The sequence below is a fragment of the Polyodon spathula genome, chromosome 3, assembly GCF_017654505.1.
Source record: "Polyodon spathula isolate WHYD16114869_AA chromosome 3, ASM1765450v1, whole genome shotgun sequence".
NCBI classification, from domain to species: domain Eukaryota; kingdom Metazoa; phylum Chordata; class Actinopteri; order Acipenseriformes; family Polyodontidae; genus Polyodon; species Polyodon spathula.
The window spans coordinates 17,938,616-17,965,408 of record NC_054536.1 but is presented as its reverse complement, the minus strand read 5'-3'; the positions used below and the strand labels follow the sequence as shown (position 1 = coordinate 17,965,408).

Sequence of the window (26,793 nt, the reverse complement as noted above, 5' to 3'; positions counted from 1 at the left end):
CGGTACTGACCATAAATTACAAATGCATATAGTATTTCACCATAAAAAAATACGAAAATATCGCAGAAACGTATACGTTACAACGGAATTATTACATTTAAATAACTTGTAATATAAATTTAGAGATTGTATCTACCATCCCTCTGTCTATTAGAAGAGCTACACAAAATAACAACCCAGCCAAGGAGAACAAAGAACTTCTCCACATGTCCCCGGTTTGAGGCCCCCTTCTCGGAGCGGCCCCTGGTTGGACAGGACACCGGCGGGTTCCGCCTGTCGGATCCCGCGATACTGAACGAGCCGAGTGCCGGCACCAGCGATTGGCGGATGTGTTTGGCGCTCGTGGAGTCTCGAGTCTCTCAGAGTGATGAACGGATACAGAGAGAAAAGGGTAAAGAGTTCCCGAAGCGGAAACAGTGAGGCAAATGGAATAGATATGAAATAAAAAGCCCCGGTAAATTAACACACACACACACCGAGGAGCAGTAAGAAAATATATAGACTCAAAAAAAGAAAGGAAAAAGCCGGACGAGAAGAAAGCGTCATTTTCTCTCTCTGCGTGTGTGTGAGAGAGAGAGCGCAATTAGCCGGTGTCCGCAGAAGCGCGGATGGTGAATGCTGCCCCCCCCTACCCCATCCCCTACTCATCTGCAAATCAGACAGCGGGAGGTTCAGTACCTGATCGCTCCCAGTTTGAACCAGTGCATGAGAACGCACCAGTCGGGTTGACAGGTAGGCAAAGGGCAAAGGATTGTCTTTTTTTCATTCTTGAACGGCAATGTTTCAACACGTTTGAAAAATATATATATATATATATATATATATATATATATATATATATATATATATATATATATATATATAAATATGTTTCTTTGTCTTTTGTCTGTATCTAAACAAAATAATAATTCAGACTCCTGTGAAATTATATTATCACACAAAAATAATTGACATTTGTCAATATTAATTAACCTCTCTAACGAAACTAAACGATCGTGTTCGTCATGACAGCCCACTTACCTTCTGGTGGAATTAAATTCTACCTGTATATTATTAATATGAACACATTACTTTATCAACCGTATCTGTCTTGACTGACCCCATGGCGTGAGGTTTCAAGTTAAGGTTTCTGTCTAGTGTGCAGGGTTATATAAGCTACACTACTATGTAACCGAAAAGTTGCTGTTGTCATATTTTGACTCGCTTACTTCATCAGTTTAGTGTTATGTGGATTGTTTTTGCATTTACCTATGTGTTTGTTATTCCAATACTTTATTGTTTCTTTTGATTTGAAACAATGTTATGGAAGATATAGTCATTACTTTTTTTGTACATCCCTTTGTAATTCACCCAGTTTAAAAGAATACTAACTGTATCATATTTTCATTTGAAGGCGTGTTTTTATTCAGAATGTCTAAAAACAGAACGTCAACAAATAACAAACTACAAAACAGGCAGTACTTAAAAAAAAAAAAAAAAAAAAAAAAAACACTGCACGCTAGCAGCATATAATACACCTAGGGTAACACCGATTAGATTATATTTGTTTTTGTTAATTGAGTCTTTGAAATAACAAACTAAATACAACAATTATTAAGAACTTTAATGCACACCTCCCAACACGTTAAAAACGAATTAAGTTCAGAAACAGAGCTTTGCCCTGCCATTTCAGAGTTTATTCAATATAAATACAATTACACGTATTTAGAATACCAGACCTTCAAAATTACATCGTTTTCAGTGATCTACACTCAACAGAGAACTTGTAAGTATAGATGCTTCTAATAGATTCCAATGGGGACGTGACTTAAATACTGTCTTATACCGTGTCTAATTATTTTTAAACAAATTACATAAAATCGTGAGTCTAATTGGCAGGGAAACTGAAAAAAAACCTCATTTTTAATCCAAATACAGTCCTTCCAGTTTCAAGTAGTTCAACGTTTTGTAGAAAATGGGTTTAATAAATATATATTTGAAATAAGTATTTAAGGAAAGCATGTTCAATTTGCAAGAGTTTTTAATTTAGTATGCATTACCTAAAAAAGTGAAAGTGACAGTTTTGAAAAACAAAGATAAAATTATACTGGCAGAAGTGTAGAATAACCCTATTTGTGACCTACACCCCCCCCCCCCCCCCCCCCCCCATGATATTGATTCTAGATTAGAAGTTAATACGTGTAAAAAGTTATGAAAATTCTGTTCATGTCTGAAAGTCAAAATTTGAAATGTTTAACTGGATGATAGTATTGAAAAACAATGTGATTTGAAAAGGAATTAGTCAGACAGTTTACAGAGTTAACATGTGTTTTTGCTCTCAGTATTGTAGTCATTTGTTTGGTGAAATGTGCTCTGTCCATATTTAATTTGTTGTAGGGTATGTAAAGTTAAAGTGTAACACATTTGTTTTAATGATGGCTATTGGCTGACTTCCTCATTTTTGGTGTTGAAAAGAGCAATCAGCATTGCTTAAAGGTTAGTCTGACTGTCTACCTTGGAATTCAGAAAGATTGTTCTTCATTGCCAGGTGATTCTGTAAGGAAGAATTAAAATAATCTTCTCTTTCTACCTGTATTCCTAAACAACACTTCTAAGCTGAGACAGTAAGTTCTGCCTACTATTTCAACAGACAGCCATTGAGCTAAATTCTGAAGGTTTATTCTAACTGGTGTATTTGGGGGGGCTGTTTTATATTTTGGTTCTTAATCATAATCGGTATGTCAAACTGTAATGAAAAATTGACTGTGCTTGAAGACTTTTTCCTCTTACTAACCGTAAAGCTGCCTTTTCACCAGGCTTTGAGAGTAAAAGCTGTCTGTGCTCAGTTTTCTTTCAATTCTGTCACACACACTCACTGGGGAATAAAATAGCATTATTATTATTATTATTATTTTTTTAATTGATAAGGGACCTCTTTTGATGGGACTGTTTATTTAAATAACATACCCCCTTTCTTGTTTTTACTTAAGTGTCCAGCTGTTGATCTGTAAACTGCAGAGATTCTGAAGGATAATGAAATAAAGACTTAAGTTAGGAAACACTGATAAAAAGACTTGTGGCTTAAGTAGAAAGATCATTATGGTTTAAGAGGCACCATGCACATTTTGCCTGGATGCTCTTTGCAAGTGCAAGCACAGCAGTGATTCAGTGATGTAACAGTACTCCTGGTATCAGCCTCATTCTGAGTGTTCTGTGTCAAACAATACCCAACCCTAAAATTACAGTCTGTGGTTATGCATTATTTCCTCAAAATGAGGCAAAGGAGTGGTTGTGTACTGAGTGAGGTACTTTGTTTTTCTTAGCTAGATGCACACTGCGTGGTGTGGGGAGGATGGCAGTTTTCATCCCCCATTTTGTACTTGCTCCGTGAATAACCTGGGGACTTCCAGCTTTTTTAGAGAACTAAATAAAATTGCATTTGTTAGTACCTAGGGTGATTTCGTTTTTTTTCTGTGGCTTTGATCAATTTCAAAACCTGTTAGCAGATGGTCGTATGATTATCTATGCATAATCCCCAACAACAGGGGTACAGTGGAGTTGCCTGTATGTACAGTATGTCATTTTACAGTTTTACATAACGAGTACCACTTATTTAATTGTGACAAAACTGTCCTGTATTTATAATTTCTAGTTTTGTATTTACAGCCACGGCTCTGTACTTTTCAGCACTAATGACGAAAGTCTTATATTTTAGCTCTACCAGATTAATTGGAAAACTGAGAATTCTACCACCATGGAATTAAAGATTTTTTTTTTTCTTTTTACAGTTCATTCTACATGGTGACTTCATATCTACTGGGAGTTATTATACACCAATCTGTTCATTACTGCACTCATTTCAATTGAAGCAGCTGAGGCAGTGCTTGGTACTTATTATTTTAGTATGTAATTATGAATTTGTTTATAGTTGAGATCTTTAAACAAGGATTAAAATCTCCAGTCTTGTCCACTTAAAGGAGTGTTCTGTTCTTTTCTTGTATTTAAGCACCCTGTGAGGTGAGGTTGTATGAATTTAAAAATCTGCAACGTCACTGCTTATCTCATAACCCACTGGACCTTACAGCTTTTTATATTTTCTGTGTTTCCCTTGGTCAAGTTATGTCATGTGTATTTGAATCTGTGTATTAAGAACTAAATGCTGTAAAATGTTGGCCGGGTTATTTGTTAAGATTTGTAACTACTTGCCACTTGCTGTTTTTAAGAGCCGAATTTTAAATGGCCTGATTTTTGTTTAATTGAAAATACATTATGAAAAACCAGCTAAGGTCAATAATAAGTAAGGAATAATATACACAACAGTGCATTATAAGGCTGTAATCCTACCATGGATTTCTGTGTATATGTAAATTATAAAAGTGATGGCTTATGAACAGTTTTGGTGTACAGTATTTGTTACACTGCATGGTGACAAAACAGACACATTGTGGAACTAGCAGTGTTTCAAACCATTTTAGTGTTAAGAATAACATGTGAAAACAGTACACCGAAGTTTGCAGGAAATTTTTCCTTCAACATGTGTTATAATAATAGTACAAAGACCAAAAAATAATACCAACATCAGTCTGAAAGCACCAGTGGCAGAGGGTTAAATGTGTTTTAACAGTGGAACCGCCATGGCAGTCATTTTGACAGTCAGAAGTTTTCAAATTTAAATTACTCTGTGTCTGAATTATACGGTTGTCAGTTTTTATGATTTTTCCTAAATACATGTATCCTCTTGTGTTCTATGAACGTACCTGGTACGTCCAATTGAAATGCATGGTACAAAAAAAAAAAAAAAACTTCACTCGGGGATCGCTCGTTGAGGAGTTGTTGCGTAACATATTCAATTGTTGGCTTTAATTCCACAATTTCACATTTTTTGATTGTTAAATGTAATTTACAGCCTATTTGAACGCAAGCGATGGTTATCTTTGGCTAGTACTGTGAAACATCCCGAATGAATTTAAAACAGTCTGTGTGTAACTTTAGTTAATGAGGATTGATAATAAAAAGGTTTACCTTTTGATTTAGTAGATGTTTTATCGAGCTGTGCTTCATGAAATCAGCTTTGAAGTAACTATGTCCATTTGTCTAATGTTGTTTTGTTGATGTTGACTGGAGATGCAGCAAGTGTGTTGTTACTTCCTGCGCCTGACTGATCACATCACACCACTGTAAGGTATCGAGTGTGTCGGAGGTACTAGTTCAGGGCTTGAAAAATCGCTAGCCTGTTTGAGCCTTTCTACGCCTGCGCGAATCTCTGAACTTAAAGGCAAGGTTCTCTATGTTCATCGAAAATTGCAGGACGTCATTTGTATATTTTTTGAGAAACGAAAACAAGTTCTGCATTGCAGACAGTAATTTTTGTTTAAATATGTAGTAATCTTATTTATCGAAGTGTATTGCAGACAGTATTTTCATTTGTATTATAAATACATCTTATCTTAAGGAAATTGCTTGGTGTATTTTGGTTGTTTTTTAGTAACATAAATATTTTAAAAACATTATTGTCGGTATAATTTATGTCTATGCATCGTTAAAATCCCTACTTGCCAAATGTGTATTTCCTTTAAAACAATGTCGTTTGTGGACATCATATACTGTGGGGTAAGCAAATACGTGTTTTAGTAAGTGTTTATATAAGCTCACTTTAACAGTTATATTATTTTCATGGTAAATTACTCAGTGACTTTGAACTTTTTCAATAAATTGAGTTGGAAAGTGGGTACAAACACTTTTCTTCATGTAGAGAATAATGTTTTGACATTGTGATCAAGTCTGCGTGGGATATCTAAACCTGTTAATATAGAAAACATACACGTTTTTAGTGGAAGATGGTGTTTATATAATTTGAGAAACACACAAAACGATTGGCTTCCTATACATACCGCCCTAAATTGTTTCTGATACAGTATATCAACACATACAAAATATACATGTATTCTATTTATTCCTCTTTCGCTGTATTATTTGTACCCAATAAATATCCGCGGCGATTACAAATGTAAAATTACAACTCAGGTGAGAGTTTGCCACGTCTGTGTAAACTGAGAATTAAACTTAACACCTATTATTAAGTAACAGATAATATGTCGTATTAGAAACTGTTATTACATTTTAAACACAAATATAATTGCACATAAAAATAAATCGCACGACAAATGATCAACTATTTCTGTTTGTACCATAACCCATATACAAAATAATGCATGTATTGTATTTATTTCTCTTTTGCTCATACTTGCAAATATACTGCAAGTACATGTACGAAGAAAACCTATAATATAAAGCAGCCAGCTAAACTATGTAGCCTAACGTTAACCTATTATTAAATAATATGAAAAACATGTTATTAATATTACAACGACATGTTTCCGATGTTTACCACATATACTGTAGCTTTTAATACAGATCGTAACAACATTAAGAGTAAAACAATTTACTAGACACATTGGAAACATCGCAATAACAGACTGTTCTGAATGAAAGTACACAGAGAGAAAGTCGACGTCTTAACCTTACCTTTTAAGGTCTAAGATTCGCGCATGCGTAGAAAGGCTCAAAAGGCAAACGCTAACTTATACAAATACTTTTATAAAACCAGGAGCAACTTCTGCTCAGGATCAAACAGCAGTAATGCTCTGCGGCTGCCCCCCTATGTGGATAACTATAAAAAACAAGTCTGGTAAAACAAATGGAAATCTGGAAAAAGTATGGAATTTTGATGTTGAAAAAGTATATAAGAACATAGTTTAAAACGAGAGGAGGCCATGCGGCCGTTTGGTTGTTAGTAGCTTATTGATCCCAGAATCCAGACCCTCACCTTGGTTCCAGACCCTCACAAATTCTGTGTGTAAAGTGCCTCATATTTTCTGTTCTGAATGCCCCTTTGTCTGATCTCCATTAGTGACCCCTGGTCCTTGTTTCTTTTTTCAGGTCGAAAATGTCCCTTGGGATGACATTGTCAATACCTTTTAGAATTTTGAATGCTTGAATTAGGTCGCCGCGTAGTCTTCTTTGTTCAAGACTGAATAGATTCAATTCTTTGAGCCTGTCTGCATATGACATGCCTTTTAAACCTGGAATAATTCTGGTCGCTCTTCTTTGTACTCTTTCTAGAACAGCAATATCTTTTTTATAGCGAGGTGACCAGAACTGAACACAATATTCAAGATGAGGTCTTACTAGTGCATTGTACAGTTTTAACATTACTTCCCTTGATTTAAATTCAACTTTTCACAATATATCCGAGCATCTTGCTGACCTTTTTTTTTTTTATAACTTCCCCACGTTGAATAGATGAAGACATTTCTGAGTCAACAAAAACTCCCAGGCCTTTTTCATATATTCTTTCAATTTCAGTAGCTCCCATATGCTATTTATAATGCACATTTTTTATTGCCTGCATGCAGTACCTTACACTATTCTCTATTAAATGTCATTTGCCATGTTTGCCCAGTTCTGAATCTTGTCTAGATCATTTTGAATGACCTTTGCTGCTGCAACAGTGTTTGCCACTGTTTTTGTGTCGTCTGCAAATTTAACAAGTTTGCTTACTATATCAGAATCTAAATCATTAATGTAGATTAAGAATAGCAGAGGACCTAATACTGATCCCTGTGGTACTCCACTGGTTACCTCATTCCATTTTAACGTTTCTCCTCTAGTCAGTACTTTCTGTTTTCTACATGTTACCACTCCCTAATCCATGTACATGCGTTTCCTTGGCGTGAGATACCCTGAGATACTGTACCTATATTGAGTACAGTGTACTTTGTACAAATCACAGTCCATAGGTCAATTATGGGCAACTTGACTTTTTTTTTTGGACAACCAAATGTCTACAATGGACTGCCCGAAGGGCAAGTACCATTACTAAAATTTTGCGAACCCTGTAGTTGCAGCTTTTTTTTTTTTTTTTTTTTTTTTTTTGTTCAGTGGTGTAAATTCAGCGATCCAAGGGTAAAAATAGACATTAGGAACCATCTGTTTTATTGTATAGTTACTGTGTGTGAAACGTTGTATCCCAGACTTGTTGTGTCTGGTTGGACAGAAAGCGCTAGCATAAAAATGCACATTTTGGTATTTTTCTAATTTGGGGCAATTCAAAACCACTGTCCTTTTAAAAGCTGTCAGATTCACAGGTCCAAATATAAGGAAAAACGAGTGATTTTTACTAGACACAGTGTCATTACCTCAAGTTGGAGAAGGATTATGGGTAACACACCACTGACATGCAAGGTCATGTTACCCATTTCTAAAATCCTTATTTTGTACAGTTTCATGGTGGTGTACTGGGCACATGAAATTGGGGTGGGTGCTGTGGACCATGTGCTGCATATTTCAAAGTGGAAAGGTCAAAGTGGCCTGGTGTCTGTCTAGAGAAGTGGTTCTCAATCCCGGTCCTGGTGGACCACTGTCCTGCTGGATTTTGTTCCAACTGAGCCCTCAGTTACTTAATTGAACCCTAATTCAACAAATAATTAGCCTAATCTGAGTCTTAAATTCTTAAATTCTTAAATTAAATTATTTTAAATTATTTTAAACAGATGGAGATTTTAAGTTAAGTATAAAATTGTATAAGAAACTTAAGCTCCAATTTCTCAAGTCACACAGTTGAAATTATTAGTTCAACTGAGGGTTCAAAAACCAGCAGGGCAGTGGTCCCCCAGGACCAGGATTGAGTCTAGAGCAGTGGTTTTCAACCTGTGGTACGTGTACCTTTACTGGTACGCAACAGGCTTGCAACTGGTAAGCACCAACAGTTCTTTATGACAATATGATTCCTCAAAAAACAGTGCTCTCTGTCCTACCATCGTAGTGTATAAATCTGTTTGTACCTCTGAATCACAGAGAAATGAGAAATTATGATGCAGTGCTCCAGACTGCGGCTAAAGTGGTTACAAATGCAAAAACATAAAAACATTTTGACAACTGTTTTTTTAGGGGTTAGGCACAAAAATGCTGAATCTCCCTTTTAAACGCAAGTGCCAATATTTACGAATGTGACATGTATAAAAACAAAAAACGTGCATCACATGTTTTAATAAACTGAAGTGAGAAGGATGGGAACAATTTGATCGAATAAAAATACTTGCAAGTGCAGAGAGGTGCTGTATTAACAACAGCAGAATACGGGAACCACAGCTGCTTGCAACAGTTGTGATGCTGACCAGAAATCTGTGAGTAGGCTACCATTGTGTAAAAATGTAGTTGAACAGTTGCATTTAAGAAACATAGAACAAGAACAGCAACAATACAAATACACTTAAGGTTTGTATATTGAACACATCCCATTAGTAAAATGTCCTGAACTCTTAAAATAAATTAAAATAATTAACGAAGGGCTGTAATTTAGCAAAAAGCACATTACAAGCTGCAAAGTTATCTTTAACTCGAAAAACAAGTCAAATCGTAGAGTTCCTAAATAAAGTTTTGAGTCAACACAAATTGATTTGTTTTCGTCTGTTGCGTCTTACCTCCCTGATATAATAGATTGTTACGTTGTTTACCATCAGGAGTTTAAGTATGATTTAATTACACAATATTCCATAGTTAGATGACGAGCTGATAATATCTCTTCAGCCAAAGAAACAGGCACAGTAATTTAAGAGCACCGTTACTGTTATATAAAACAGTGTGTAGTGTGAGTTTTGTACTAAAGAAGGGTCAGCTGTTGCAGGGAAAACAAAGTTTTTTCTCGAACTGACAATTTAAAAAATGTGAAAGCAGAATGCACAGAAATACTTGGGACTGTAATTAGGAAGTGTAAACAAACAAACAAAAAAAATATTTATTAAATTTAGCTCTCAGATTGTACTAATGAAAATGTATGACGACAATGTGCTTGCTGTGGTGTATTTAATATGCAGATATAGAAGAACAAACTCACTGCAATTTAAACTTGTTTTTACTGAAAAATAAACAGTATGTAAATCAGAAAACCTGTCTGTGCTACATGCTGTCAGATCAGGACTTCACCAACACAGAGCATGCAAGCTGCAGCATGCTATTCCCATATTACAACTGTACACAATTAAAGGTGCGGTCACAAATTCCAGACACAACACACTGCAAAATATTTAAAATATAAACACTCTGAGTTCATTGCAGTCATCAGCTGCATGAGGCAACTATTCAGCAGAATGAGCAACAAACAAGTGAGTACAGACACAACAAGCCTGTTTATAATGGGGTAGGTCTCGGTTTTACAACAGCAGTTTAAGATTGCACATAGTTACTGGTACACCTGGTGGTCCCTGCTGGAAACACTGGTACTTGAGATTAAAAGGTTGAAAACCACTGGTCTAGACTCGTTGGTTTTGGGGGGCTCACATGCTCTGGATTAGAAATAAACCCTTATGTTTAATTGTCCATTTAAAGTCTTTTGGCTGTGCAGATGTTTGTTATGATGTGCTTGAATAAAACCTTTGAGTTGTAGCCGATCGTTTCTTTTCAAATGTAACCATGGTTGGGCCCCCTGGCTACAGATACATTTATCCTGAATGATCACCCTACCGGCTGTGGGTTCATATTTAATTTCAAACCCTGCTTGGGTTTGCAATTCTTGAGGTCCCTGTTTCTTGTACCCAGAAGTCGGCAGGTTTAATATACAGTAATATTATAGTTTGTTGCACCATTCAATTCTAGGCCACCTTCAGAATAAATGATTTATGATACAGATAACACTAATGTGCTTTGTAGTTGTACCTTGATTAAAAAATGTTTTCAGAAATACAATATCTAAGTAAATTTAATGTGTGTATCTTTTGCATGTATTGTTTGCTCTGAATTGACAGATTTCCTGAATACAAGTGGGAGATGCCGGCATTTTTAGAATAAAAGTGGAATACTGCAAAGCCTGAATTTAATGAGACAAACATAATTTACATTTATTATCCTTCTTTTAATTTGTAACCCACTGACTTGTCTGTCACCCACACATTCACAGATGGTGTGATTTGGCAAACTAAATGCTATGGCTATAACTTTGTTTTAAAGAAGTGGTTTGTGTATTAAGGAATAGTGAGGATTACAATCAAGTTGTTAGAATGATGAAAACTGGATGTCAACGTCATAAAACAATGACATTCTCTGCATAGTTGGAACATTGGCCCTTTTTTCTACTGTAGTGTAATGGTCAGGTATGGTAAAGTGATCTTATAATCTTCAACTTAACCTGTATTAATTATTATAGTTAGAAATAGTCAGTGTCTGGTTTATAAGTACTGGCATCTGTCAAAAGTTAAGTTTGTAAAAATGTAATAGAACTAAGTAAATATATTCATGGATTGAAAACCTGTACACAGTAATTAAGCTGCATTATAAATGTGAGAAAATGAAGCAACATTTGTTGAAGAATGTTGTGGCAACACAGCAGATGATGGTCAAGACAAAAAAGTTGGATTCACATTTGAGGCATTCCTAGCAACCTACAACAAAGAAAGTGCGTACAGCACAGTATCAGACATATGGGGTATCAAAATCCACAATCGGAGCAGTAGTCAAGTACCGCAGAACAAAGCCAACCATACAGTCTGCAGGAGAATTTTCAAAGCAGCTCAAAAAAAAAAAAAAAAAAAAAAAAAAAAAAGATTTAAAGACGTTTAGAAGCATCGGGCATATTGGCAACTGGAAACTCTATGCTTGTAGTCCTTGCTGCACGCCACTTTTAAAGAAAATTGATAAAACGAAACCTCTAACATTTGCCAAGAAATACAAACAGGAACCTGAAGCATTCTTCAGTAGAACTCTCTGGTCCAGTGAGACTAAAATAGAACCACAAATGGACCACAGAATGTTTGGAGAAAAAAAAAAAGGGTAAGCCTTCAATGAAGAAAACCTTGTGCCTACAATTAAACATGGAGGTGGTTCGATCATGATATGGTAGTGTTTAAGCAATTCAGGGACTGGAGACATTCATGTGATTTGAAGATCACATGAATGCAGCCATGAATGAAAACATTCTACGAAGTACAATTATACCATCTGCTCATAGGCTGATTGGCAGACAGTTTATCTTCCAAAACGACAACGACCCAAAGCATACGGCTAAACCAACTGGAGCTGAAGAAAATTAAGAAAGGTTCTGGACTGGTCTTCAGAATCACCAGATCTCAATCTAAAAGAAATGCTTTAGACTGATCTGAAAAAAGCTTTAGCTAAGCTCTGTCTGAGCTGAAGGAAATATGCAAGATAGAATGGGCCCAAATTTCACCAACAAGATGTAACATACTGGTTAAGAATTATCATAAATGTCTGAAAGCTGTATTAAAAGCTAAAGCAGCGGTGCCAATACTTTGATCATGAACAAATGACAGTACTTCAAATTAAATCCTTTTAGTTTTTTGATAGACTATTTGTTAAATTGTTTTATTAAAAAGTGGTTAAAGTGTTTGTCTGTGACTGTATGTGATTTTGCGTCTAGGAGAGTATTAAAGACATAAGTGTTTTCAGCCCTTTTAGTGGGGTTTGCACTACCCTCAAATTACAGAAAATTAATTATTTAAAGTCACTTTCAACACATCTCTAGTATGTTTGTTTTAAATTTAATCTGGATTTTATATTTGAGATCATGCATTCTCATTTACAAAGGTGACCCTTTTGACCAGAAGTGGCAGCAGCAACATACACATGATGCGTCTCCATTTCATACAAACTCCTACTAACAAATTAACAAGTTACAACAAAAAGTGTAAAAGTGTTTAAAAATGATCTGGGAATCCAAGGCTACCCATGTATCAGATCTTTAATAATAAAAAAAAAAAGTCTGAATTTTGCAAGTCGGTACTGAAATAAAATGGTACAATTCTAACTGCCTACCAAGTTGTTGAAGGTCAGCAACAAAACGTTTTTTCCTTATTGAACTATGGACAGTTTTTACATCTCGCTACAGCACCTTAGCTTGGTGGATGGTTAGTCTAAAAATCTTTTACTGATTTTAAAAATAGATCTAATTTTTCTCAAACTACATTATGGAAAGTGGCATGTGACTTTGTTTTTCTTATTTGTGGGAGCTGGTTGTACCTGTTGGGGTTGGGCAGAAAGCCACAATGCTGCTAGCCTGTTTGCACAGGCAGACAAACTGCCATCACACAGAGCCTAAAGGCTGCAGGACATGGTTGATTGAACCCCAGCTGTCACTGTGTATGTGATTTTCACAAAGTCAGCAATACCCATGTCTGCATGAATCTTGAGAAAATTACATCTTGCTCAGTTTAAAGTAAATGCAGAAACTGTGTACTATGGAAACACATTGATTCTATTCATACATTTCATACATCTCCATTGCAGGGATGGAATGAAGACTCATTGCATAGCCGTTTTGATCCATATCTGATTTTACTATAAGTTTAATAATACACACCTGAGCTTGTTACCAACTGTGGCTAATCAAGCTTGTAGTAAAACCTGGAATGGGTAAAATTGCTCTGCAATAAGAGTAATATTTCCATCCCCGCTAGCATAATTTTATTTGTATGAATTTCAACAGAAATATGTAGTGCCTGTTGATTTTAGAGTTGGACAAACTACCCTTTTTATATACTGTTACTGAGTATTAATGTCAGAATGAAGAATTTGAGATTCCTGTCCTAATCTCTGGTTAATAGACGTAAATGTGTTTCCAAAAGATCAAACATAGTTTAAAGGTTCAGCATCAAATTGTTATTAGGCAATGTTCTGTATTCGAGACCTGTTTGAAACATATATGATGAATGTATGTGCATAGCAGAGAAGATTTATGGAACTATTATGCTAGCTGCAAATACTTTAATCCTCAAACTGTGCTGGAAAATTGAGGATGCAGAATCTTGCATGTTTGCAAGGCTATATTCAATGATGTTCTTTTGTTTGAGTGATGGGGCAGCAGTAGGACCCACTAATTATGTACTTATGTCACTCAAAGTTTTCCATACTGTACCTTAGAGAATTGCTTGTCTGTTTGTGGTAAAACTTGCTAGCAAGATGAGTGTATCATAATCTGGGGGTATATTAAGATGCTGTCTGTTAGTATGTCACACTTACATTTTTATATGTCTAGAGGTATGTTAAAACTTGAACTGTGAAATTGTGTTCTGTAAGGTCCCCCACTTTTAATGTACAATGGAACTAGCTGTTAGTGCAGGAACTGGAAATGAAAATTATACATGTACCTCAGAGCTAACTTCAAGGTAATAGGCGTCAGTCGGTTATCTGGGTTTTTTAGGAGAAACATGTTCTATGTGTTGTGGCCCCTTGGAGACTGTCTCCAGTTTGGGGAAGTGCTGTCCTTGGCAATGCTGTCTTCAGAAAATTGTCCTGTACTGGGATGCAGAGCTTATTAAAAAAGCACACATTTATGTAACACATATTCAAATTTAGCAAAGTTAACACACTGCAGTACTAGGGGTGGGATTTTCGACAAATATTATACTTGCATACTGGAGCATTACAATTTCCAAGAACTCAACTCCAATGCCGGACAGCACTCTCCTCTACGTAGTAGTGTACATACTGTAAACCAAACAGTGCCACAAGTCCTATTTTATATTTATAAAATAAAAAAAAATTATTAATTAGACATTAACTCTTTTACCACGTGGACTAGATACCATACCACACAGAGTGTGCCACTGATGCGCCAGGTCGACCCAGGATAAAACCCACCCCAGTGTCAATCTTTCTGTTGCACCAATTAGAAAAACTACTTGGAGGAAATTGCCAAACCCCTTCCTTGTTATATTTGCTCACGTGAAGGTGCTATGCATGCATAGTTTTGAAATGTCTTTAACTTCGTTTCATACCAGTTACATTTTTAGAGTACTCGGGTAATAAATGAAGTGCTCAAGCAATGCTATTTGTTTCGAGTACTCAAACTCACCCCTGTATAAGTATTCTGGTGGAAAATTTTTTTTTTTATAATATTAAAAACTGAGCAAATCTTTAATTTCCCTTTTTAAACCTAGTCAATTGCACATGGTTGGCAAACTGGTCCAGTCCTATGATGTCATGAGAGACACATTTTCCGTGCTACTTCTGTTTAATGATTCAGCATAGTAGTTGCTTATTTGTATAGAGCAGAGGATGATTTATAAAACATGATGCCTTCTGAAAATACCAAAATGTGGGTGTATTGAGTCTGGCTTCAAAGGGATTTTATTGCATCAGAGCAGCCCACATTTGTAACATTGTTTCAACAGGGTTAGATGGGTAGTACTTATCTAAATGTCAAAGTACTAGTTCTCTGTATGTGAAACCTAAAATATTCAATATAAAAGTGGTAACTAATAAAAACCACCGTACTATAGTCTGAGTAACCTGACGTAAGTATTGTCTACCATATGCGTTGCTGTATGCACTAAAAAGGCCAGTGTTTTACACGTCCTGTTTCAGTTGTGCACATGCTCTACATACATTACAGTAGCTTTTGTTCTGCTTCGTAGTAATGAATCCCTGTGAGGTAAGACTACCATCTTCATTTTTGTAAGGTTAAGAAACACTACACGCCAAATTGCTTGGCATTGAGCTCTGACCTAATGTGACTGCCATGTGACTTTTGAGGTTTCTGCTGTACAGAGAGGACACATCTTGACTTTGTCTGGCCATATCATGTTACTTCATGTATTCCCTCTACATTTTACCTGGGTGCTTTTGAGTTTGTTAATAACCAACCCCCCTGGATTTCATGTTCTCTTCTAGTCTTAAGTGATTTAAAAGCCATTCCCTGAAGTAACAAACTATGGCTTGCGTTTTTTGTTCTGGCACATTTTAATGGAAGCCCCATGTAAAGTAACAAAACTCAAAGATTAATTGGTTGCAGTGAAATGTCGAAAGCTTGCAGGGAGCAGTAACATGAATTGTGCAGAATAACATGTTTAGTCATATAAATGCTGTATTTAATGCTACTATATAAAGATTACTGTCTGCATTTATTCACAGAAAGCTAAAATGTAATACCAAGATTGCAGTTTTACAAGCTCTACATGACACATTCTTGCTGTGCAGTCTGTGATGACTAAAGTGTTCTTTGCAGTTGCAAATTTAGGATTTTGTTTTCTTTAGAAAATGCAGCATTTTATACTGTCAGATGTCATTTAGTTCTGGTACATTAAATAACACTAGAGACTATTTATTTTGCCCATAAAAGCAGTCAGTTCTTATCCCTATGAACAAAAACACAAAGCTCATTATGTTCATACTTGGAGAAAACAATGTAACATAATAGGCACATGCATTTAAAAATAAATTGGTGAATACTATACTGTAGATGAATTGTAAAACAAACTCTGCTGCAGGTTCCTATGTCACTTAGGCTAAGTAATGGTGTGTTGATGTTGTATTTTTTTCCTATTTTGTTTTTTGCAGGATAATCATGGGCCTGACTGGAAAGAAGTGTGAGAAAGGGCCGGTGTGTTGGAGGAAACGGGTGAAATCTGAGTATATGCGACTGAGACAACTCAAGAGGTTCAGAAGAGCCGATGAGGTCAAAAAAAATATATAATAATAATAATAATAATAATAATAATAATAATAATAATAATAATAATAATAATAATAATAAATAATCTTTTATTTTGATGTTCTCTCTCACAAGTGGTTTCTTTAGAAAATGTTTCTAAGATTTACAGAAAGTCTTTGTCTACCTCTCCCTCCTTTTAGAAAAAACATGCTTCAGCTTCTGTGTGGGCTGCTTTTCAGGCCATTTGCTAGCATCTGTTTTAGTTCGGTTCATAGACTTCCAGAAGTGTGTTGATTGCTGATTTTTAAACCATTTAGTATTTGCCCTCAATATTCAGCTAATAAAGTAAGAGAAAATTAATGAATGTTAATCATGTCTGGAACAGCATTACATAAACACTTTAAACAGTAAAATAAAGCTCTACAAGGAGTTAAAAGGTATAAAAGTCATTTAAAATGAGGATTAATGCAATATACTGTTTCTAAATTTGTGAACAGCACATTGGGAGGGTATTGTTTTTCTTGAAGAGCAGGGTTACTGTCGCACCAAAGCCTTGTGGTTGTTTTGATAGGGTTACTCCATTACCTCTTGATAAGGTATTGTTGACCGTTTTTGTTTATTAAATTACTTATTAAAGAATCAGTATCAGTTTTCAACCCTCCTCAGAGTACTTTTTTCATTCGTCTTGACGATACAAAGGCCATTAAATAGTCAAGACCAAACCGTAGGGCAGGGTAACCATACAGCATTTTGTTTAAACCTGCAGTACTGAACTGTTTGCGAATGAAAAGTATTGACCTCAATTGAAGGGGAATGTCAGTCCTATATGCACATCAGCCCCACTAGTGCATTGGTGTATAATACTGTAATAAAGTGTGCTGTTTGAGCGTCCGTAACCCAGCTGATGGAGAACTTGCCTCTGAACCCCTATGTACAGTTGAGTCTTGTTATCAAGTTTCTTCTTCTTACTAAAACTGGCTAGTACAATATAGTGGAACAGCCTTTTATATACAAATTACATTTGTCGAGTTGAAAATTGTAAATCTTTTAATAGATGGATTTTCCACCAAGAAATGTATTGTAGGCAGTTTCCGTACATGTGTTAATTGATTCAAGTGGTAAAATGTAATTAGAACTTGCAACCTTATTGAGCTTGACCCGCTATGATAGCCCTGCGTTAAGCTTGTGCTACAGAATGCCTCGGCTCAAACCACTTTTATGAGGGGAAGTTTTCTTAACAGGAGGTTTTAATTAACAGGAATTTAAGCCAATTTATTTGATTGACTGTCAGGGAGTAGGTGTCATCCCTAATCTAAATATGACTCCCCTGTCTCTGTAAAATTGCAAATTTTATCCAGTTGATCAACTAGGAAAAGCAGTTTTTATATAATAAACCTTACTCTTTGAGCTGTAGTTTTCATAATTGATACACAACATAGTCTTTATAGCTGATAAAAGCTAACTTCCTATGATTCTCTAAAGTTCTGTTACAAGTGGTATCTAATGAACATTAACTGTTTCAGCATAGCTGAGTCGGGTGATTGGGTTTGTATACTGCCTCTAGGGTTACATGTGGCACTTTCTCATAAAATACTTTGCATTACAATTACCTGGGTTAGACTTTATATACAGATACAGACTGACCAAATTCAGTGCCAATAGGAAGTCTTGCCATAATGTTTTTAAGGGAATGTAAGTATTGTTTGTAGCAAAATTATTAGTTGCACATTAGGACTTCCACACTTCTAAGTTATTTGTTTATGAAAAGCACTTTTTGCTGTAAAACTGAACAGTACAGTTTACCCTTCGACTCCTATTAATTGTGCCAAATTCACAAAGAAGCACAATTTAGTGATCAGCTAACACTATGAAAAAGCTAAACTGATATTCAGAAATTGTGTGATTTAAACTCTACATTGTGAACACAGAGCTCGTAAACTCGTGGCTTGTAAACTAATTTCTTTAACCTGGTGTAATACCAGATATTGTTTAAAAAAGAAAATAAATAAATGGATTGTTGTACGTGATGGAGAAATGTTTGGAATTATTTTGTAAATCAAGAATTACATTTAACAAAGCAAATTTAATGACGTGCTCTCACTGCATGAGTTTGAATGAGTATTTAAGGAGTGACTCAACATTTAATAGTGGTAAACTGCATGCTGCATTTATTTAAACAATAGCCTCCGATTGCTGCTGAAGAGCTCTCCTAATCTAGCCTTCAGAATAGACTGATGCTAAAAGCTTGTGTGCAGCACAGCTCATCTTTTTGGAATACTTATTTATAAAACCTGTTCAAACAAAAGATTAAAGTAATCAGTGAAGATTACTGTTAGGACATTTTTAACCCATAGTGGTCCATTTACTGTGAGGCTTGTCGGGTCCAATTTATTTTCACACATGCTGTTTTATAAAAGGCACTGCATATCACTCAGCTCTCCAGCCCCGCCCCACCCCTTGTTGGCTGTATATATCACATACCTCTTCATAGTCGTGCATACTGATAAGTAATCTCCTGATCACTCGTTTTATCACCAAACTCCTCAGTAATGCGATCCAAGTATTTATTTTATTACTATAACATCTCAAAAATTGCTATTTTTTGAGCGCTGGATGCTGAAGCAGCTGTCTTTGTTTGTGTTCGTGTTAGGTCTGTGATGCAAGGACTATGTGTATTGCTCAGATCCACCCCTTTTTTTTCCTTTTGGCTTCTATCGGTCTCACTGTGCCATTGAAAGGTTGTCTCAGCTTTTTCTGGAGAAAAAACGACTAGAGACCTGTTCTTGACGTCTTTTTGATGATGTCGAACGGCGTCCGACATTGGAACGCAAAGGGTTAATTCTAAAGTATCAGAATCTGGAGATGTATCTCACAAGTTTACATTTTATTTACTCTTTCATGTTACTGATTTAATTTTGTAGTTGCAGCTTTGGTGGGGAATTGCGAACAGACTTGTTACCCCTGTACTCGGTTGAGAGGTTTTAACTTTGTATAAATTAGTGTGTATTTTTATCTCTATCAATGTTTTCTTTCTCCTTGCAGAGTATGTTTAATTCCAATCGACAGAAGATTTTTGAACGAACCGATACCCTGAACCAGGAATGGAAACTGCGCCGGATCCAGCCTGTGCACATCATGACATCTGTAAGCTCCTTACGTGGGACCAGAGAGGTCAGCACCCATAGCTTATAAGCTAGCTTAATGTCTTTAAAAAAAAGTGCCACAAATGGTATCCAGATTTTTTCCTCCCTGTTTCCACATGCATCTAAAGCCAGAAACTATGTATGTGGCACTCTCCTAGCCATCAGGGCCACACTGGCCCCACACACCTTCTGCTGGCCCAGTATAATGTTTATTGATAGTTCACCAAAATGCAGAGCTTGTGTTGCAATGTTTAATATATGAAATAAGGGAACAAACACACCCCCCCCCCCCCCCCCCCCCGCACAAAAACAAGCAACTATCGGAACATGCAAAAATGACTTTAATTGAGATCATTGTGCAGGCCACAGAGTTGTAATATGGCTTGTTTATCGATAGATATATTGACACATGTTAACAGTTATAATGTGATTTACTCATGGTTGTTTCAAATGTGGTGCTGGATACTCCAGAGAACGTTTTTCATGTTCTGTCATCCGACATTGTTGAGCACAAAAATCACAGCGAAAGAAGTTGCTAGGAGACGTTTGGAAACTAAACTAATTTAGTTTCCCCCAGTAGGAGAACATGGTGTGCTAACAAGCGATCAGCCTGAATGGGCCGAATTGGCTTTTCTCGTTCTTAATTGTCGCTCTCAGGGAAATGCTTGGTACTGATAAGTTGTTACAATAAACACTAGCCCCCTTGTTGCAATGTTTTTTGCTAATAGGTTGAAACACTAAATGACAGCCTCCACATGGCAATGCTAATTGGTTAAAACAGATTCACGACATTATTGCAGGCAGTGTAGACCTGCCATGCTCATACATAAACTAAAGTTAACAAGAAAACAAAAAGTTGCGAGTACAGCTGCACCTCCAGCACCTCCACTGGTCGTGTCCTTGGGCACCAAAAAAAGAAAACTGCAGAAAAACAGATGCGTCAAAGGAATGTGTTAGTGTGAAATTTTGAACCCTGCATTATCTTAAAGATGTATTACATTTTAATGAGCCTGAGGTATGCCTTTTATGTTGACTTGTTGATGGCGAGAAAAAAGCTATGTAAAAAGCAATTCCATAACTTAAAATAAAATAAAAAATAAAAATTGTAACCATAGTATCATGTATGTAGTAGAGCCTTTGGTTAAGATAAATACAAGTGACGCATTATCCCTGCAGTGTACTGTGGAGAGTGGATTCTCCGAGTTTTCCAAGCAAGTCATTCCTTTGAAGACGCTAAATGCTGTTGCGTCTGTCCCCGTCATGTACTCATGGTCTCCCCTCCAGCAAAATTTCATGGTACAGTAAAGTATTTGTTTGGTTTTGTAAACTGTAAAAACTGATCAACAGAATTGTGGAAAAACTGATTCATCACTGTGTGTTAATATAAAATATATCTGCTATAATGTAATTTTAGAGTTCTTATGTTTATGAATATGGCTTTAATTTTAAAAGTATGTTTTTCTGCTGCCAGCACAACTGCTAGTAACAGGAGTAATTGGTCAGCTATGCCTCTCATAGTGCTGAAATTGAAGACAAATTCACTGCCTTCACAGGTGAAATATGTGTAACTCAAGGTTGTCTGTAGTCTGTTGCTATCCAAGCTGTTGGCAAAGAGACTAGCAGGGCTATAGTGCAATAGTGTAAAGTGGCAGTAGAATAAATATATTGCTGTAGTACTAAGGTGTGTTTTGTTGACAAAGTACAACTGTACAGACAATCACACTTAATTTCTTAATTAGTGGCAGATAAGTGAAATCATAAACCAATTAAACAAAATGGTTTCTATATTTCTATTGGAGTTCTTTATGGTGGTGTCTTACTGTTTTTGCTGCAGGTGGAAGATGAGACTGTTTTGCACAACATACCTTATATGGGAGATGAAATCCTTGACCAGGATGGGACCTTCATTGAGGAGCTCATCAAAAACTATGATGGCAAGGTCCATGGAGACAGAGGTAAAGAACTTCAAAACAAAAATATATGAATCCTATTTTAATTTGTTTAATTTTGAATTTAGAAAAGACAGAGGGGACCAAGCGAAAGCATTCATGTGGTTTTTCATAGGTTCAAATAGCAACCTAGTTTTGCTTGGGGATGTGCATTAAACTGTTTTTTCAAATAAGCACAAATAACACGCATACTTTAATTAGGCCCTTTATGTCTATTTTCTTTTGTCACAGAAGAAATCGGCAGGTTTTAAAATGTAATGTGAGAAATAAATTACACCTCCATAATGCAAAATGTAAACCTCATTAAACTGAAGCAGTGACAACCAATGCTTTTTTTAAGTTTGTGGTTTATATCCCTTGGGTTGAATCTGCTCTTTCTCTTGTGTGTTTCTCTAAAAGAATGTGGCTTCATCAACGATGAAATATTTGTGGAGCTGGTGAGTGCTCTCGGTCAGTACAGTGATCATGAAGATGAGGATGACGGGGATGAGGAGAATCACGAATACAAGTTGGAAAAAATGGAAAGTGCCGATACAAAGGATGAAAACGATGACCTTCTGAGAGACCAGGATCTTAGTGCAGAAGGTAAAAAAAGACAAAAAAAAACCTTATGTAACATCTGGGCTTCAGTCTGTCAGGGTTCAAAGGAGTGCTGAGATTCCCTGCCAGTTCAAAAACCAAAAGAATCAGGTTGTTTGTTTGTTTTTAACCTCCTGACCTGGATTGCTGTCCAATTTGTAACACCCTTTAAGAACAACCAAAGCTCTACTGGCTACAATTTCCAGTTGTTGTAGCTTGACTTCTGACGATACTGTTGAAGTAAGTTGTGTGACCTAACACTGATACAGAAATCACTTGTTTACAAGGTCAAATGATTTGTTTTTGCTGCCAGTTGTGAGCTTTCTCGTCACCTGCTGAAAAAATAAGGCTTCAATGGAATGTTATGAAGTTAGCAGTGCTACTGTGCAATTGAATTCACTTTTAATTTGCATACAGTGGCAGAGGAATAGCCTGTGCAGCTGGTGGAACTGCACAGGGGCCCACGCACTTGGAGGGCCCTGGAGGAGTCTGAAAGTTTGGAAAAAAATATTTAACAGTGATAATATCCTTTTAGATTTGCAGATGTTACAACCTTCATGTTTGTAACAGTGTAGCTACCAGTGTCAGTAATTAACTTTTTATCCTTCCTCATTCCAACACTGCTATTCTTTAAATAAATAAAATGATTTCATGCCTGCAAGACCTCAGATGGAATTCTGAACAAACTGCACTACTACAGAATAAGGAGGAAAACATTGTTTTCATTAGAAACAAAATAGTGCTGCATAAAATCATGAAAAAAAAACTAACAGAAAAACTGTAAATGTTGTTGTGGTTGGTGGTGTTGTTTTTTTAATAACATATCCCCTTTCTAATAGCAATAGAACCCTCATAAGAGGGCTTTATCATCTGGTAAGGGCCTTCTCGTTCTGTTAAATGCCTGCCCTCGTCTGTGTGACGTTTTATGACATGAGGAGGGCCTTACCAGGCGATAAGCCCTCCTCTTTGGGTTCTGTTGGTTAATTCAGTGAATTAATTTCCTTGAAGGGACTGGTGATTTAAACTTGTTAGCTTGTAATTAAACGTAGTGTTGGGTTTGTTTCTTACATCAGCAGTGATCCTCTGTTTCCTTTTGTTTTCAGGTAACGAAAGTGAAAACTCCAAGAAGTTCCCATCTGACAAGATATTCGAAGCAATTTCATCCATGTTTCCAGACAAAGGAACATCTGAGGAACTCAAAGAAAAGTATTAATTTTTTCACAATTTTAGTTTTTTTTTATTGCAATTTAAATAATGATTGCTGTTTTGATGTAAGCCCCATAACCAGTCATCACATGTAGATTGATGATAATTATATTCAAGGTTTATATCAACAGGATGATTACAAAGTTACCACTTTGTTCTGCTCTGCTGTGTGTGGGGGGGGGGGGGGGGGGGGTGTTTGTGTCATAGAGTTGTTTTTTTTTGTGTAGTTATATATAATAAAAAAATAATTTTTTTGTGTGTTTTTATAGTTCATGGATGAATATTTTTCTAGCAGTTTGGATTTTCACCTCCATGTCTCTCTATTCAGGTACAAAGAACTGACAGAGCAGCAGCTTCCTGGGGCACTCCCTCCTGAGTGTACCCCGAACATTGACGGACCAAATGCTAAATCTGTCCAGAGAGAGCAGAGCCTGCACTCCTTCCACACACTCTTCTGCAGACGCTGCTTCAAATATGACTGCTTCCTTCACCGTGAGTTGATTCATCAATACCTGTATTCAAGAGGTGATATTGATGATGCGAGATCTTCTAATGATCTGAAATGAACTTTTATGTATTCTTGAAATCGGTAATCCTAATGTTCCGTTTGCTCAATTAGCGTTCCATGCAACTCCCAACACGTACATACGGAAGAATATGGAGAACTTGGTGGACAGTAAGCCTTGTGGTCTTGATTGCTACATGTATCTTGTGCAGGTAAGAAGAGTTTGTTTTGAGTAAATTATTTTAAACATTTTCACCCATTGCACTCAATGAAACCTCAGAGTAGAAAGAGTATGCTGTCAGTAGGCGTTTTTTGAGTTAATATTCTGCTGAAGTTACTTGTCAACTTACCTTGTCTGCATGACAGAATTACTCCTAAGTAATAAAAATCCAATATACTAAAGTCAAAATAGAATTAGGTGGCAATATATCTACTGCTGCTGCTGAAAACTGTAATGATATGAAAAAATTGACACATTGACCCCAATCCTTCTTTTTTTTTTTTTTTTTTTTTTTTTTAGGAAGGGGCCAGGGAGTTTGCAGCAGCTCTTACAGCTGAGCGTGTCAAGACTCCTCCAAAGCGCCTTGTGGGACGTCGCAGAGGGAGGCTTCCCAATAGCAGCAGCCGGCCAAGTACCCCAACTATAAACACGTCTGAAGCCACAGACAGTGACAGAGAGGCTGGGGGTGAGCTGGGGGACGGTATTGACAAGGATGACGATGACAAAAAGGATGAAACAAGCTCCTCTGGTGGGTCTTTTATTGACATGGAGTAAAGCTTAGGAATGTTTGTCAAACAATCATAGGAGTTTTATTGGGGCTTTTGGGAACACATACACTAGCTCTGAAACAGTTGTAAGCAATAAATACAATTGCCTCCCAAAAGTTTAAACTTGGCCTATTCCTTTTCTGATTTTTGCCTAACAGAAGCCAACTCGCGGTGCCAAACTCCAGTGAAGCTGAAGCTGAGCTCTGAACCTCCTGAGAATGTGGACTGGAGTGGAGCTGACGCCTCTCTTTTCAGGGTCCTTATTGGCACTTACTACGATAACTTCTGTGCAATAGCCAGGCTAATTGGGACAAAAACATGTAGACAGGTAAGAGTGGTTCTGTTCAAGGTAGAACACATAGAATGTAAAAAAAATCCTACAAAAATGACTACAAAAGATTTAGAAGTGAGTAGTTGAGATTTACGATTTATACTGTGAATTTACAGTATAATCGCAAATCTCGAAAAACTACTCACTTCTAAATCTTTTGTAGTCATTTTTGTATTACTTTAGTATAAATACATGTTAATTTGGATTCATATGTTTTTTTCTGGCTTTATGTGAACGAAAAGATACAAAAGCTCCTATTTTCTCATTGGAAATAGTGATATTTCAAAATATCACTGTCCTGGTCACAAAAGCAAAGTTTGTGGGGAATAGCAGCCATGTTCTATACTTTTGAGGCATAAGCAATTAGGAAATAACACTTACTACCCAGGAACAAAAAAAAAAAATTGTTAGTGTTACTTGTTTCACCATTTACATCTGTGCAGCTTCCCTCCTAATAAATAAAGCATCAGACAAATAACATTTTGTTTAGTAGAAGCAATTAACTGAACTAATGTATCACAGAGCAATTGAAATCAGGGAAGCTGATCTTCACATTGATGACACATAAAAGCCCTTTTTGTGGACTAACTAGAAGAATCTTGTAATGGTCTTTGGTGGAGAACAATTAACCTTGATATACTCCAACTTTAGGTTTCAAGGATGTGATGAATAAGTGAAACAAAACAAGAATTGCAATCCAAAAACCACGAGTGATGTGTGATTTGAGAATTACTAATTTTGTACACCCTATTTATTCTACCTTAAGTTACATTTAAAAACCTGGAGAACAATGACAAGTCTAAATTTTGTAGTTTCATTCAATAATCTGCACTAGCAAATACTGTTACAAGTTGGCATTGTTACAATGCTGCTGTGTAAAAAATAACATTCACTGAAGAACAAGAAACTAGGACTGGCACTACAGGTCTAGGACTAACACCACATAAAGGGCTCTCTAGCTGACATCTAAAAGTTTTCTTGCATTAATTGCTTCTTCCACCATGGAGAAGACACGAGCTGAAAGTTTTGTCTACTTGACTTGCTTGTTAGTTTCACCTTAGAATTCTGATTGTGTTTTGAAGTTCTGTATAGCCAACTATGTCTGTCTGAGTCCTGTCATTTGCTTTCATTTAATTAATGTTTTAATTTTGACACATGTGGACATTTGAATAAATAGGTTCCCCTACAGTTTGACTTCATAAAATAAGATTGCTTCAATAAATCCACTACATATAATAATTTAATTACCACTAAAGTAAACATTACAGTACAACTCTGTTTTTGACTTTCAGGTCTATGAGTTTAGAGTAAAAGAGTCTAGTATTATTGCACGTGCACCTGCTGAAGATGTAGACACTCCACCAAGAAAGAAGAAGAGGAAACACAGGTAAGGAGCCAAAAGAGTATGAATAATAGTACTTGACCATGTTGGAAATTGGCTTAATTCAGAAATCTATAGTTTTTAATCCATTTTTTGCACTAAACTGGTTCCGTTCCTTTTTGTGAATAATGACCCATATTCTAACATGCCAGGATGGTGCTGCATATTCTTCTGAAAGAGGTACTGTGCAGAATGTTTTTTAGGATACATCTGCTACAGTAAAAGGGTGTGCTTCTGCTTCCTGGTTAATATAGTACATTGTTAAGTTGTCCAATAGCCAGGTTTTTCCATTTTAGTTTTCTGAATGAGGAGACTATTGCGAGGGGGTTTAATAACTAGGTTATAGCCCAATGCATAATATTGCAGCTCATATTTTTCCCCCCGTTTTTAACTGTTGCAGGTTGTGGGCCACTCACTGTAGGAAGATCCAGCTTAAAAAAGGTGAGTTACTTTGGGGTTGGCATCAGTTATGACATGCGAAGACGACTTGGAGGAAATGAGCAGTTCAGCC

At 36.3% G+C, this 26,793-nt stretch overlaps 1 protein-coding gene across 2 annotated transcripts in view; it reads left to right on the top strand.

Annotated features, from left to right (window-relative positions):
* The first annotated feature begins 321 nt into the window (after positions 1–321).
* ezh2 (enhancer of zeste 2 polycomb repressive complex 2 subunit) overlaps positions 322–26,793 on the top strand; it is a 31,368-nt gene continuing 4,896 nt past the window's right edge. Inside the window, exons 1-13 of one of the 2 annotated variants that reach the window (XM_041244560.1) lie at positions 322–732; positions 16,327–16,448; positions 19,461–19,564; positions 20,740–20,859; positions 21,398–21,518; positions 21,912–22,097; positions 23,195–23,297; positions 23,626–23,789; positions 23,917–24,014; positions 24,323–24,551; positions 24,729–24,898; positions 26,194–26,288; positions 26,683–26,723. In XM_041244560.1, coding sequence (XP_041100494.1) covers positions 16,334–16,448; positions 19,461–19,564; positions 20,740–20,859; positions 21,398–21,518; positions 21,912–22,097; positions 23,195–23,297; positions 23,626–23,789; positions 23,917–24,014; positions 24,323–24,551; positions 24,729–24,898; positions 26,194–26,288; positions 26,683–26,723 — 1,546 coding nt within the window. In that variant the 5' untranslated portion in view covers positions 322–732; positions 16,327–16,333. Of the gene's footprint in view, positions 733–16,326; positions 16,449–19,460; positions 19,592–20,739; positions 20,860–21,397; positions 21,519–21,911; positions 22,098–23,194; positions 23,298–23,625; positions 23,790–23,916; positions 24,015–24,322; positions 24,552–24,728; positions 24,899–26,193; positions 26,289–26,682; positions 26,724–26,793 lie in introns of both variants that reach the window. The other variant, XM_041244559.1, reaches the window with a different exon arrangement.